The sequence below is a fragment of the Citrus sinensis genome, chromosome 2 (assembly GCF_022201045.2).
Source record: "Citrus sinensis cultivar Valencia sweet orange chromosome 2, DVS_A1.0, whole genome shotgun sequence".
Classification (NCBI taxonomy): Eukaryota; Viridiplantae; Streptophyta; class Magnoliopsida; order Sapindales; family Rutaceae; genus Citrus; species Citrus sinensis.
This window is the reverse complement of record NC_068557.1, coordinates 16,282,061-16,294,283: the sequence shown is the minus strand read 5'-3', so window position 1 is coordinate 16,294,283 and position 12,223 is coordinate 16,282,061. Positions and strand designations below refer to the sequence as shown.

At 32.4% G+C, this 12,223-nt stretch overlaps 2 protein-coding genes across 2 annotated transcripts; both read left to right on the top strand.

Moving 5' to 3' along the window:
• Window positions 1-1,793: 1,793 nt before the first annotated feature.
• Window positions 1,794-6,170, top strand: LOC102611934 (vesicle-associated protein 4-2-like). Its single transcript, XM_006469770.4, has 7 exons — window positions 1,794-2,275; window positions 3,328-3,398; window positions 4,163-4,244; window positions 4,326-4,444; window positions 5,383-5,460; window positions 5,594-5,713; window positions 5,804-6,170. The coding sequence occupies exons 1-7, from the start codon at window positions 1,975-1,977 to the stop codon at window positions 5,861-5,863; spliced, it is 831 nt and encodes a 276-aa protein (XP_006469833.1). The 5' UTR covers window positions 1,794-1,974; the 3' UTR covers window positions 5,864-6,170.
• A 5,215-nt stretch (window positions 6,171-11,385) lies between these two features.
• Window positions 11,386-11,946, top strand: LOC102612720 (hypothetical protein). The gene has a single exon (XM_006469773.4). It carries the CDS (start codon window positions 11,533-11,535, stop codon window positions 11,773-11,775), a length of 243 nt encoding a protein of 80 aa, XP_006469836.1. The 5' UTR covers window positions 11,386-11,532; the 3' UTR covers window positions 11,776-11,946.
• Window positions 11,947-12,223: the final 277 nt, after the last annotated feature.

The window sequence follows — 12,223 nt, the reverse complement described above, 5'->3', positions numbered from 1 at the left end:
TTTAACGTTATATTATGAAAACAATAAATAAGATTATTCAATAAATAGAGGATATTTTAGATATTTTGATATTTATAAAAAGTTTTTCAATCTCTACTTTTAAAAACTCAAAATTTGGGCTTTTGCTAATAGAGGTAAAATAACTTATTTAATCTTCAAAAGCTCTATTAAAATCATGATAAAAATTTATGAGATTAAATAAGTATTTATAGTCATTAAATAAGTCATACCAAATAGACACTTAATATAATATTAGTTATCTGTATATATTATCAGTATAAAAAATACTCATAGTATTTTTAAAAATAAATTTTAGTAAAAATTTAATTAATTCTCTCTATCTATACATATATTATTTTGAAAAATAGGACATTACCAAATTTACCCTAATTATAAAGCTAAATAGTGGTAACATTCAAATTTTGAAGTATGATAATTAATGCGAGTGGGTCCAATTCCAAAGTTGATTGACTTGTGTCAAAGATATGAGAAATGGGAAAGTGACTTTACGCGGAGGCTGTAGGATTGTACCCAACCAATTGCAATTTTTACTTATTGGCCAATGTGTGTAATGTGTGTATTGCTTGGGCCTAAGGGTTAAAAATAAACATTATTTTGTGTGTGTGTGTTTTTTTTTCTTTTTTTTTGGCGAAAAAATTATTGTGTGAGGATTGCAAAAGAAGAGATGCTTTCTACAAGAGGGCCACATGGGAGAATCGGTGGCCATTCTTCTTTTCCCTTTACCTTGTTTTCTTATTTGAATGTCACCCATTAAGTGCATCTTCTCATTCGCACATCATGCCACATTATGTGTTCCCATCCCATGGCTTGCCCTCTTAAGAATTAAGATAATGCTAATCAAAATCTTTTATATATTCCTTTTCAGAAAATTTAATTGCACGAACCATCAACTAAACTTTAAGCAAGGGTGTGATTACTTTTTTTTTTAAACTAAAATATTATAAAATTTGTAGTTTGAGTCAATTTCAATTCTTTTGAACTACAGTATATGAGATTTATGCTTTTATTAAAATTCACACAAAAATTAAAAGAGGTTTTTAATGACTAGTTCAAAGAGTGCTTTTAATAAATTTCGAAAGAGGAGTTTAATATATTTTCAAGTTTCTTTTCCTTTTCATAAAATAAGAACGCACTTTATTTATTTGCATACAAAATTACATTTTGTGATACGAATACTATGTAATGTAACTTTAAAAAAAATGATATTTCAGTCATTTTAGAAGCGATTAGTCAGTAACAAATATGATATAAAATGGTCAAACTATATCGTTATTTGAAAAAAAATAATTAAAAAGTAGGTATCCATATATGATTACCCAAAATTTGACCTTTTCTTTATTCAACAAAATTTTAACCGATTATATAATTTAGAAAGTCAATCTCTAGAGTAAAATATTTGAAGAGAAAGTAGACAAGAAAGTCAAAATAGAAGAAGAAACCTAACTAACAGGGGTCACACAGAAAAGAAGTGAAGTGTAAAAAGCCCGGGAATCCTATGCAAAATCAAATGCAGCAAACAAAAAAAAAAAAAAATGGTGAAAGCAAATGCAGAAAAATCCCAAACTTTTTTGAGTTTCAGATATCCCAACGGAGATAAAAAAAAAAAGTGTCCATCCACCGCCAGTTTCATCAATCAAAAAAAGGCAAATAGTGAGAGCAAAAAGGCTATCATAGGACTCATCCACTATCCATACATAGTAATAAGTACAATTAGCATAACATAACCATATTATTGTTTGATTTTGATAACATGAAACAGCTTTCACCAACCGAACACAACACAAATCTTTAAAAACACTGCATATATTTATTATATTTTATATTTAAATTTATTTATTTATTTATAACCGAAAAAAGAAAATAAAAAGAAAGAAAGAAAGAGAGAAAGCAAACCAACCCATTGCCACCCATATCCAGTTGTTATTAAATAAAGAGAGTAGCAGAAGAAGAAAAATGGCTGTTGATGAGAAGAAATCAGGGGCTGAAGGCAAGGTTTGGGGTCTTTGTAAAATGCCATTTTGGCAATCAAGCAACGGTTCTTCTTCTTCCTCCTCTTCGATGCAAAATAATAATAATTATAATAGTAGTAATAATAACAACAGTAGCAGTCATGTTTACCAGCAGAATCAGAGCCAACAAGTGATGGGGAGATCAAGTGTTGTTAATTCTTCTAATGTTTCTTCTATGGCTAAGTCTTTGCTTCCCACTAGAAGGAGACTCAGGCTTGATCCTTCTACTAAGCTCTTTTTTCCTTGTAAGTCTGTTTTTTTCCCCCTTTATGGTTTATTTCTTTTAAAAAAAAAAAAAATTTCTTTTGGTGATTTGATAGATATGAAATGTGCTTTCTTGTTTTACTTTGCTGATTTTTTTGATCTGGGTATTCTTGATACATTCATCAGAAATGAGATTTTGTGTTGTGGAAATTCTTGATCTGGGTCTGCAGTTTATTATCGTTTGTACTTTTTTTTCCCCTTTTTTCCCCTGATGCTTCACTAATTCGCTCATCTTCTGAATTGCTGTGCTTCTAATTGTTCTTTGCTGATTTGATAGCTTGATCAATGGTTTCAACCGCTAACTGCTACTTTTAGAATGGAAGATCTGTTCCTTTGAGCTGAAAGTGGTTTTATTTTCTTTCTTGCTAAGTTGACGTTCCTTAATTCACTTGCTCTCTCGAGTTAAGAGAGTCTTTTACCGTTGGCTCCTTAGATTTCATGATCTGCTTATTTCTCCCGTTAGAATGTTACACATTGCTTTTGACTGGTTTAATCGATTTGTGCTTCAATATTTGATTATGTTGATATGGATTGATTTCATCCATTCTCTATATTGAAGAAACTTTATTCTTTAAAGTGGTTTCCGTTGCATGATTTGTTGTTTTCTCTTGATTAATTATCTTATTTCAGTTGCTGGAAATTAGATTCTTTATTATTTGCTTTATTGATGTTTTAAGTGATAAACTCTTTCCTCTTGTGAGTATTTAAGTTCAGCAGCTCAGAATGTTTAATAACTCTAGTCGAATAATCGGGGGAAAGTTTTCATTGATGTTCATATCTTAGTCTCTTCAGTATTTGTAAATTAATCAGGCTTCTGTGGATTGTAGCTTGCCAGTCATTTAAATTGAGGTTTATTCCTTTTTCTTTCTTCATTCAGTGTTTTTTTCTATTTTCTTGTCATGATTTCACTTTCAAATTCTGGTTAATAATTAGAAGAACAATGTTGTTCAAGTTTCTTTATCTTTTGATATTTGCAAGCCAGATATGTCTTTTTCAAGCCCACTGATTTGTTTAATTTCTGTTGCATGAGAAGACGAACCCGGTAAGCAGGTTAGGAGTGCTATTTCAATTAAAAACACAAGCAAGTCCCATGTGGCTTTTAAGGTATGAAAAATCTGTTCCTCTATAGATTTCTTTGTTTTCTGCTATTGGTGTGGACGTTTGATTTGTCTCATACATGGCCTTGTAATGCTTACTTCTTATTGTTAAAGAATGTATGTTACCTATGGGTTAAATTCTGCACTCAGGCATGGCTAGTTTATCAAATTCAATTTTCACAGTACTCACGATCAAATTTGGATTACATTGATGTGAAAACTATGGATTTTATGTTCAACCTAAATCTGAAAGTTATTTCTAGAAGGTAGAAACTGTCACTGGCCAGCTTCTCTAATAACTTCAATCAATTATTTTGGAAAAATTTTAAAAATAAAGAATTCATATAAAAACAAATATCATTACATTTTTGAAAATTTATCAGTTTAGAAACTTAAATTGATTAAAATTTGATCTTTGGGGTGGTACAAGAGGTTTGAGCTTCAAATCTTGTTAAGACCGGTGTTTGAGAATACATGTACTTAAACAGAAGTTATCAGAAACAATTGATTCATATTGGGAAAATCTTGATGCAACCCTTAAAAAAGTGGCTGCAAACTCAAGCTTAATTTCTACTTTTGTCCACTCTTTATTATAAATTAATAGTAATTCTGCTGTTTATTATTGCTTTCAAGTAGACAATCCATGTTCATTACATTTCTCTTCTTCCTTGTTCAGTTGTACTAGTCTACGAGTCTATCTGCTATATGTCTTTGCCATCAATTCTAGTTACTGAATATAACTCCTCTGATTGACTATGTATTGTTGTACAGTTTCAAACTACTGCTCCAAAAAGTTGTTACATGCGTCCTCCGGGGGGTATACTTGCTCCTGGGGAAAGTCTTATAGCTACAGGTAATTCATCCTTCTTATCATGGGTTCTGTTTATTATTTTGCATTGGATAGTTGTTTAACCATTGGTTATTTGACTGATAGTATTCAAGTTTGTGGAGCCCCCTGAGAACAATGAGCGACCAACGGATCAGAAAAGCAAGGTCAAATTTAAGATCATGAGCTTGAAAGTGAAAGGAGAGATGGATTATGTTCCAGAATTGGTATGCATTGCAAGCCCACTTTCTTGACCCATCTTATTGAATTTTTGTTTCCATATCTATTTGATTTGGTGAACTTGTGGAAGCTACATTCTAAAGAATATTTTTCACCTTGTCACAATCATAATTTTGTCTTTGGAATCTCTAGGCCAGTGGCAGAATGTTATTCCATTAGTGGAAGGTTGACTTTATATCGGTGAAGTTTGTTAATACAAAATTTCCTGGGTTTTGATTTTATTTTTTCTTCTACAGCATAAGTAACTTGATCAAATGATATGGAGCATGTTTCCTTTCTATTTTTGAAATCAAATGGGAGTGTGCTTGTAAGATGGGTCTGTTTCATTTTGTGAAAAATTTAGAGGAAAAAGACTTTTGGGTGTGAATTGATTTGGGGCTTGCAGACTGGGAGTTGTAAAATTACTATTGCACACCATTAAATTATAAATTATAAATGTAGTGAATGAAGCAGGAACTCACTTGGCTGGACCATGGGGAGTTATGTTCACAAGTTCGATAAAAGCACTATAGTTTGATGATTATTCAGGTTGTACATGTGCCAATTAAGTCCTGCTAAATTGAAAAGTAAATATTTTCTTCAGAATTGTGGTTGTCTCCTCCTCTTGAATCCTTCTTCAAATATTATTGCTGATCCTTGTTATCATTATCCTTATTGGTCTTACTACCACTTTTGAATCATTATTTGCATCAAGCAATTTCCAAATCCTTGATTTTGTGTCTGAATCTTTAAGGCTACCTTTAAAATGTATTCTTGGTGTTTGGAAGACCACCAGTCAAATGGGTGTACATGTTCCTGGCCCATAGGTGTTTGGCCATGTAAATCTTGATTACATGAATTCTGCTTGGATTTTTTTCCCTTTATTGCGAAATTCTTTCTGTGGACTATGAAGCTGACAAGATGTGTTATAACAATGTTTACACAGTTTGATGAGCAAAAGGATCAAGTGGCTGTTGAGCAAATTTTACGAGTTGTTTTCCTTGACCCAGAACACCCTAGCCCTGTGAGTATAATCAAATATTTCTTATACGTTGCATTCTTCCTTCAATGAGTATTTATTTACTGGCTCCATCCTTGCCTTACATTTAAGATGTATCATTATCACTCAATAATTTGTGCGGTTTGTTTATGCCAAGGCACTTGATAAACTTAAACGACAGTTGGCTGAGGCAGATGCTGCACTTGAGGCACGCAAAAAGCCTCCAGAAGACACTGGACCCCGTATTGTAGGGGAAGGACTTGTTATAGATGAATGGGTGAGACATTGAACTTGATGGAGTATATCTGATACTAGCTAATCCTTTTACTTTTAATAATATTTTCTTCTGCTCAAATTTTCTTACCAGAAAGAACGTAGGGAAAGATACCTGGCCCGGCAACAGGTTGAAGGGGTTGATTCTGTGTAAACTGTTGTTTCCACTTGCTTTTGAGCACTTTTCTACCGCTGAAATTCTCATCATGCAAAGCTATATTCTTTGGCTCCGTCATTGGCTCCGTCATTGGGAGCATGTCCAAGTGATCAAGAAGGATCAAAAGGGAGTCTCAAGAAAGGTATTAAATGAAAGTATGTTTGTTGTTAGTAGATGTGAGATAATTTATTTGTATTTACATGAAACTGTATTTCACATAATGCACTTGTTTCAGGGCTGGTGCCTTGCAACTTGTAGATAGTGGGATTTTGATTAGAATGGAGAATTTGTTTATTTTGTATGATCCAAATCACATGCACTTTATGTTGCCGCATCTCTATTTTATTTTATATAGTATCCTTATGATTTTAGTCTTGGAGAATGGGAGAATTATTGCATAGCGCATTAAGTTCGGCTTCCTGGGTATCATTCTTATGTTAAACTTGAAACTTTGCCCCTTATATATTCCAACTTTTAGATAGTTTAAAGCATTGGAAACAAATGCTTTAGTCGGTGGCTTTCAAGGTTATTTAGGTTAGGTTCAAACAATTACTGAAATTTTACTTGATGGCACGCCCTGAATTGTACTTTCCGATTTTGAAAAATAGCGACATTCCTAAATTTTACAACTTTTTAAGTGCCAGTGAGTAATGAGTTAATCTCATTTACAATCTTCCTTTCAAGAAAAAAAAAAAGAAATCTCATTTACAATCTTGAACTATTTTGTGCCCACGCTCTATAATAGTATATTAGTATAAGATATGAGTCTTGTGATGTAACTGATGTTTTAAGTTTTTAGAAAATATAAGTTGTAGAACCTGTAACCGTGATATTTTATTTATAATTATTAAACCAAAACAATAAGAAGAAGAAGAAGAAGTTGCCCCATCATTAACTTCTCCATGGTGTATATTATATATGTGGATCAGCCCAAGTCCAATCTTCTCCTAGCATGCCATACCTTTGGATTAATAAATTAATTGAGAAAGAGTTAATTAAAGGCTAGAATTTGTTGTTATGTATTGATTAAGTCCCTATTATTGGTTTGGTTGTCATTGCTTGCATTTTGATGCCTTAATAGCTGGAAAGAAAGATCTGTAGGGTGCTTAATAGTCGGAGATTTATTTGGCCAGGAGAAAATAAATTTTGTTTTATTTGTCAAATTAAATATGCTTTCTTGAGATCTCAATTCTGGATATGGTTCTGATTCTACTTGGTCCACAAAACTTATTTTAACATCCTTACTTACTGTATGTGTCTATCGTGAGTGATTATCTATCCGATGGTGATTAAATAAATAATATTGAGGTATGGCATGTTTGGATCTAGGAAAATAATATTTGATTTTGTCGTCTTTGGAATGGTGTTTCCTTTTACTAATGTGAGGTCTTCTTGTTTTTTCATTATATTATATTACTTCTCTCATAAATCAATTATTTTTAAATCACGTTTTTACTTTTGAAAACTTTAATTGTATTTTGTTAAGGGGAAGGGAAAAAAAAAAGAAGAAAAAATCAATCCACTCCTACTTATCCTTCATCTTTTGGCCAAATATAAAGATAATTTGAGGCTTTTAAAAGTAAGAGAGATGATTTAAAAATAACTAATTTGTGAGAAAAGTAATTCAAAACTCAAAACTTACCCTAACAGAAACATTATTAGGAGCAAGATCTGTACGATAACGACATTTGTTTAAAAAGCATTTATATTACAAAAGAAGATATTTTCTCCAATTTGAGGGTTGTGATTCTCTCTTTATCCTGAAATTTTTTGGTTCATCTCATCAAGATAAACATATGTAAAGTGACTAGTTCACAAAACTTTGATAAAAGTAACAGAAGTTGTGTTAATCTATCGACTAGTACATAATAATACAAAGCCCCTGCTTATAACTGATTTTATCGTATTTATCCACTTTTTAAGTTGTATTTCTATTAGATGCCAAACATGTCCTTAAATTTTGTAACAAAAGAATAGAGGATAACTTTGAAAATCAAGCAGATCAATGAAAGAGAGATCTGATTATATAAGAAATTGCAAATGGGGTGGGGTAATATCCAAATAAAAAGATACTAAGCAATCACTTTCAATACATGCAGTAGGGAGTAGTATTATTAAAGAGCTTTAATCCAAGTGTACCTGCTTTTATTTAGCAACTTATTATAATGGGGTTGGCCCATTCAATGAGACAATGAGTAGGTTTTCACTATCATTTCTTTCTTTATTATTATTTCGCATCAAAGATGTAAATTTTAGATAGAATTTTTTCCTAATTTGATTTTTTTATGAGCAAATTTTATTAATATAATTAGTGGTTAATAAATTAAAAAAAAATTAAATCTTAATCATACTCTAACACTAAAATACAAGTGATGGAAGAGATCCTAATTTGAAGTGTTTTTCTATTATTAGTACTTTTTAGGTTAAGAGGACTTTTAAGTTGAACTTGAGGTTCATTATCCTTGATGCAGCCTAGAGAAGTTTAGCATTTTTGAAACTTTGATCATCTTTGATGGACCACATAGGCGAGCGTCGTTGCAAAAAATTCAGTCAATCGTACAGGGACTGATGTTTTGTTTTCACTATAAATCCAATATTATTATTATTGATGACAAAAATTGACTCTCATCATCTTATGGCTTTATTTAAATAGTGCTAGGATCGTCTGTTGCTGGTCCATCAACTGAAAGATTCCTTTGCATTATTGGGTTTGTCAATTTTTGGCCCATGTCTACATTTTAAACTTTTTAATATGATATTACATAAACAAATTTGATATTAAAAAGACATAAAATTAGGTTTGATATTAAAAAGACATAAAGTTGAAATGAACTTGTTTCGTTGTAATTTGTACATTTGTAATACAACAGTGCCCTATAGGCTTAGTGGTAACACACACAGACAAAAAATACCTCAAATAATTCATCTCATTTAACGAAGTGGTACTCATCATGTGACATATAAAATAATACTTTAAAATTTTGAGAAAGTCACTTCACATATACTTGGAAAAAAAAGTGTATTAAACGTATTTTTTTCCTGGTATTAAAAAACATTAGTAAATAAAAAAATTGTTCTTAAAATTAAACCGAACGAAACAAGGTAATGTAGGTTAGTCAATCATATTTGTATCACAAATACTCTGTTTTATTAGGATATTCGGCATACATTTTTTTTTTTTGATTTTGCACCTATTTACCTAAAATTTACCAAGTGTATCATTTTCCACTTTTTCATTAACACCATTAAAGGATTTAACGCAATATTAATAAAATTACTATTTTGCTCTTGAACGTAAAAGGCTATTTAATCCTAGCTAAATGACAAAAAGAAAAAATTAGATTTCATTTTGTGGATGTTGCGACCAATAACGACTACAAAATTAGATATATTAGTTCATCAAACTTGTAATTTAAAGATATATAATCACCAAAATAACCATCCTAACTAATTTGTAGCTCATTTACAACATAAATCAAGAACCACTGCTCATCTAATCTATCTTGAATGACATATTTTCGACAATAATAATAAATCTTTAATAATAATAAATCACCAATAGAAACGGTCATGGTTATCTAAAATACATTTAAAGTAACTATAAACCTAATTATGAAAAACATTTAACATTTTGGTTTCTTTCACAAATAAAAAATAACAATATAAAATTAGTTATGGGAAACTTAGAATTTATAATTTGTTTGCATCAATCTAAAATAACAATAAATAAATAGTCTTTTTACATTTAGGGATAAAATAGTCATTTGTCAATATTTCGTTGAATCCTTTAAGGATGTTAATGGAAAAGTAGAAAAGTGATATACTTTATAAATTTTAAATAGAAAGCTGTAAAAAGAAAAAAAAAATTATGTATTTTTAATAAAGTGCAAATAATCACTGAATATTTGTCCTTTTATTTAAGTTGAAAAAATTATAAAAATAATTTAATATGCATAACCTCGCACTCTAGAAGCTCAATATTTCAGGAGCACCAAAGATCTCCCTGGGTGCGAGACTATGCATATCAAATTATCTTTCTATTTTTTTCCATCTTAAATAAAAGGGTAAAGACAAACATAATGTTCTTATTTATTTTTATTTTTTTTTCTAATCTGTCTTTTTCCATTTAGTCTTTATCCGCATTTATCCTTTTTCTATTCAATCTTTCTTTTATTTAGTTTTAATCCATTCACTATTCAATAGATATTGATTGCGGTTTACGGACCTGTCTATGGTACAGATTCTGTAACAAACATCTCCCGTCATCCCACCATCCGATTTTCTATTGTTTAGTTTCTCACTCCACATCCAACGGCTGATGCTGCAGTCTGTAGCTTAAAGATACTGTAAGCTAGTCAAGTCCGCGGTTTACATATGACAGAGACTAAATAGAAAAAAGAACGAATGGTTTTAGGAGCACTTAAAAATTTTCTCTCGGCACCCGTAAAAAGATTTTTGGGTGGAGCTCTCAGCTCATTATGATTTATGGATGGAGATCACATCACAATTGGAGTAAAAATTTGTGACCCACCAGGACAAAAAGCAAAAGAGCAATTATCAAGAGAGGAGAGGTGGGACATTGGGTGATCAACTTGATGATACATTTGTATAACAATTATAACAACCCCCATCAAATCCTATTAAAAGTTGTGTCTCATCTTCCCTCCATTATTTAGTGAGTGAGACAGTGAGTGGTTTTAGGCTTTAGCGAATTGTTTCCTAAAATCAGAACTTTTATTTTTACGTATTTCCCTTCCACGGGTGGTCTTCCACTTCATGTATCTATTCAAATCTCCAAGCCATGGTTTAGCTTAGTCCATGCCTCTTGTTGTTCTATACTTGCAAGATATTTTTTATGATGCCCAACTTTGAATTTGATGCATTAAATTTTAATAAGTGAAGAGAAATAATAATAATAATAATAATAGAGAATACAGTAGACTTGTAGAGCACGTGATGGGCATATGGTGTCTCCAGAAGAGCGAGCGGCGGTGGCAAAGTCATCGTTTCACACGTGTAGGTGATTGCACTTTGCCTGTCACGAAAACGACAACACTTTTTAACAAAAAGAAAGTGTTTGCGCGGGGTCCACGACGAGATGAGTCATCGAATATCACTTCGGATAAGGCAGCCACCTGCCCCCCCCCGTACCTGTCTGTCACACACTGCATTCTCGCGCGTACGACAAACTACAGCGATTTCTCGCCTTCTCGTGCCTTGTCCATGTCTTTCTATACATCTCGTTTCGTTTGGCGTACGAGCTTTTTGTTTATTAGTTAGTTATTCCCAATCTAATCTCGCGATATAAGTTGCTCAGAGTTGAGAAACTCGTGTCGTGATAAGATGTACATCCAAAAGCAAAAAGAGAAGAAAACAAAAGAACCTCGGGCATTTCGCTCTCCACTCAGAAACCGAAACCACTCTTGGGTTTGGGATTCCCACTAATCATTTTCACAATACCGCTTTTTCTTTCATCCCCAATTCCCCATCAATAAATAATTCTTCTATAAATAACCAACAGCAAGCTCAACTCGGCAGTTCTTTCACCATTCACAACGCGAAAGACACAAAATTAACAACGCTAACAAAACAAATACAAATCTTGTTGAGCGAGCTTAAACGAATTGATTCCCCTTTCATTTCTTTCAAACAATATACTTACGGAGATGACTTACCTGAACAGGGTGTGGATGGCGGCAACCGTGGCGGTGGTGCAAGGCCGTACGGACCAGGGCTGCAAAGTGAAGACCGGCCTTAATTCCGCTCACCACGGCAATAAAAGATTTTCCTCCAAGGATTCCTCCGATCTTCGCCCGCTCTCCAGTTTCGTCGGATCCGATATTTCCGGCGCTGAAACGGACGAGTCTCTCCGCCGAGTCATGTACTTGAACTGCTGGGGTCAGGTCTGATCAAGTCTGATCCAAGTCAAGAGACTGTGTTTGATATACTGAATCGGATCAGACGGACGATTTTATCGTCTAATTGTAGAAAAAAAATTTTGTACAGAAGGAGATGATATAACATGCTGTAATATAACTAACTCTGCAAGTCGGATCGTTTAATGTAACTATTTACCTCCATCTTCATCTGTTCTTGTTAGTGAATCAATCAATAATCTCACACTCAACTCTTCTAAGAATGCTCCAAGTCAAACACATTCAAGTTAATCACAGCAACTGGCAGTGGCAGAAGAGATCACAAGGTGGGATTAACAAACTCTCTAATCACAATGGCGCTTTCCATCCAAATTCCAAAAATTAACAAAATAATATACATTTTTTTTAGGGAGGAATAAAATTTTAAAATTCAGTTAACTGTTGCTAGGTAAAGCCACGACCCTGGGAAAGAAGGGGCATT

Bases quoted from the DNA above. Each gene is read 5' to 3' on its own strand.
- LOC102612720 (XM_006469773.4), top strand. From the start codon at position 11,533: ATGACTTACCTGAACAGGGTGTGGATGGCGGCAACCGTGGCGGTGGTG.
- LOC102611934 (XM_006469770.4), top strand. From the start codon at position 1,975: ATGGCTGTTGATGAGAAGAAATCAGGGGCTGAAGGCAAGGTTTGGGGT. The intron at 3,399-4,162 runs GTATGAAAAATC...ATTGTTGTACAG, and splicing joins AGTCCCATGTGGCTTTTAAG to TTTCAAACTACTGCTCCAAA. The intron at 5,461-5,593 runs GTGAGTATAATC...GTTTATGCCAAG, and splicing joins ACCCAGAACACCCTAGCCCT to GCACTTGATAAACTTAAACG.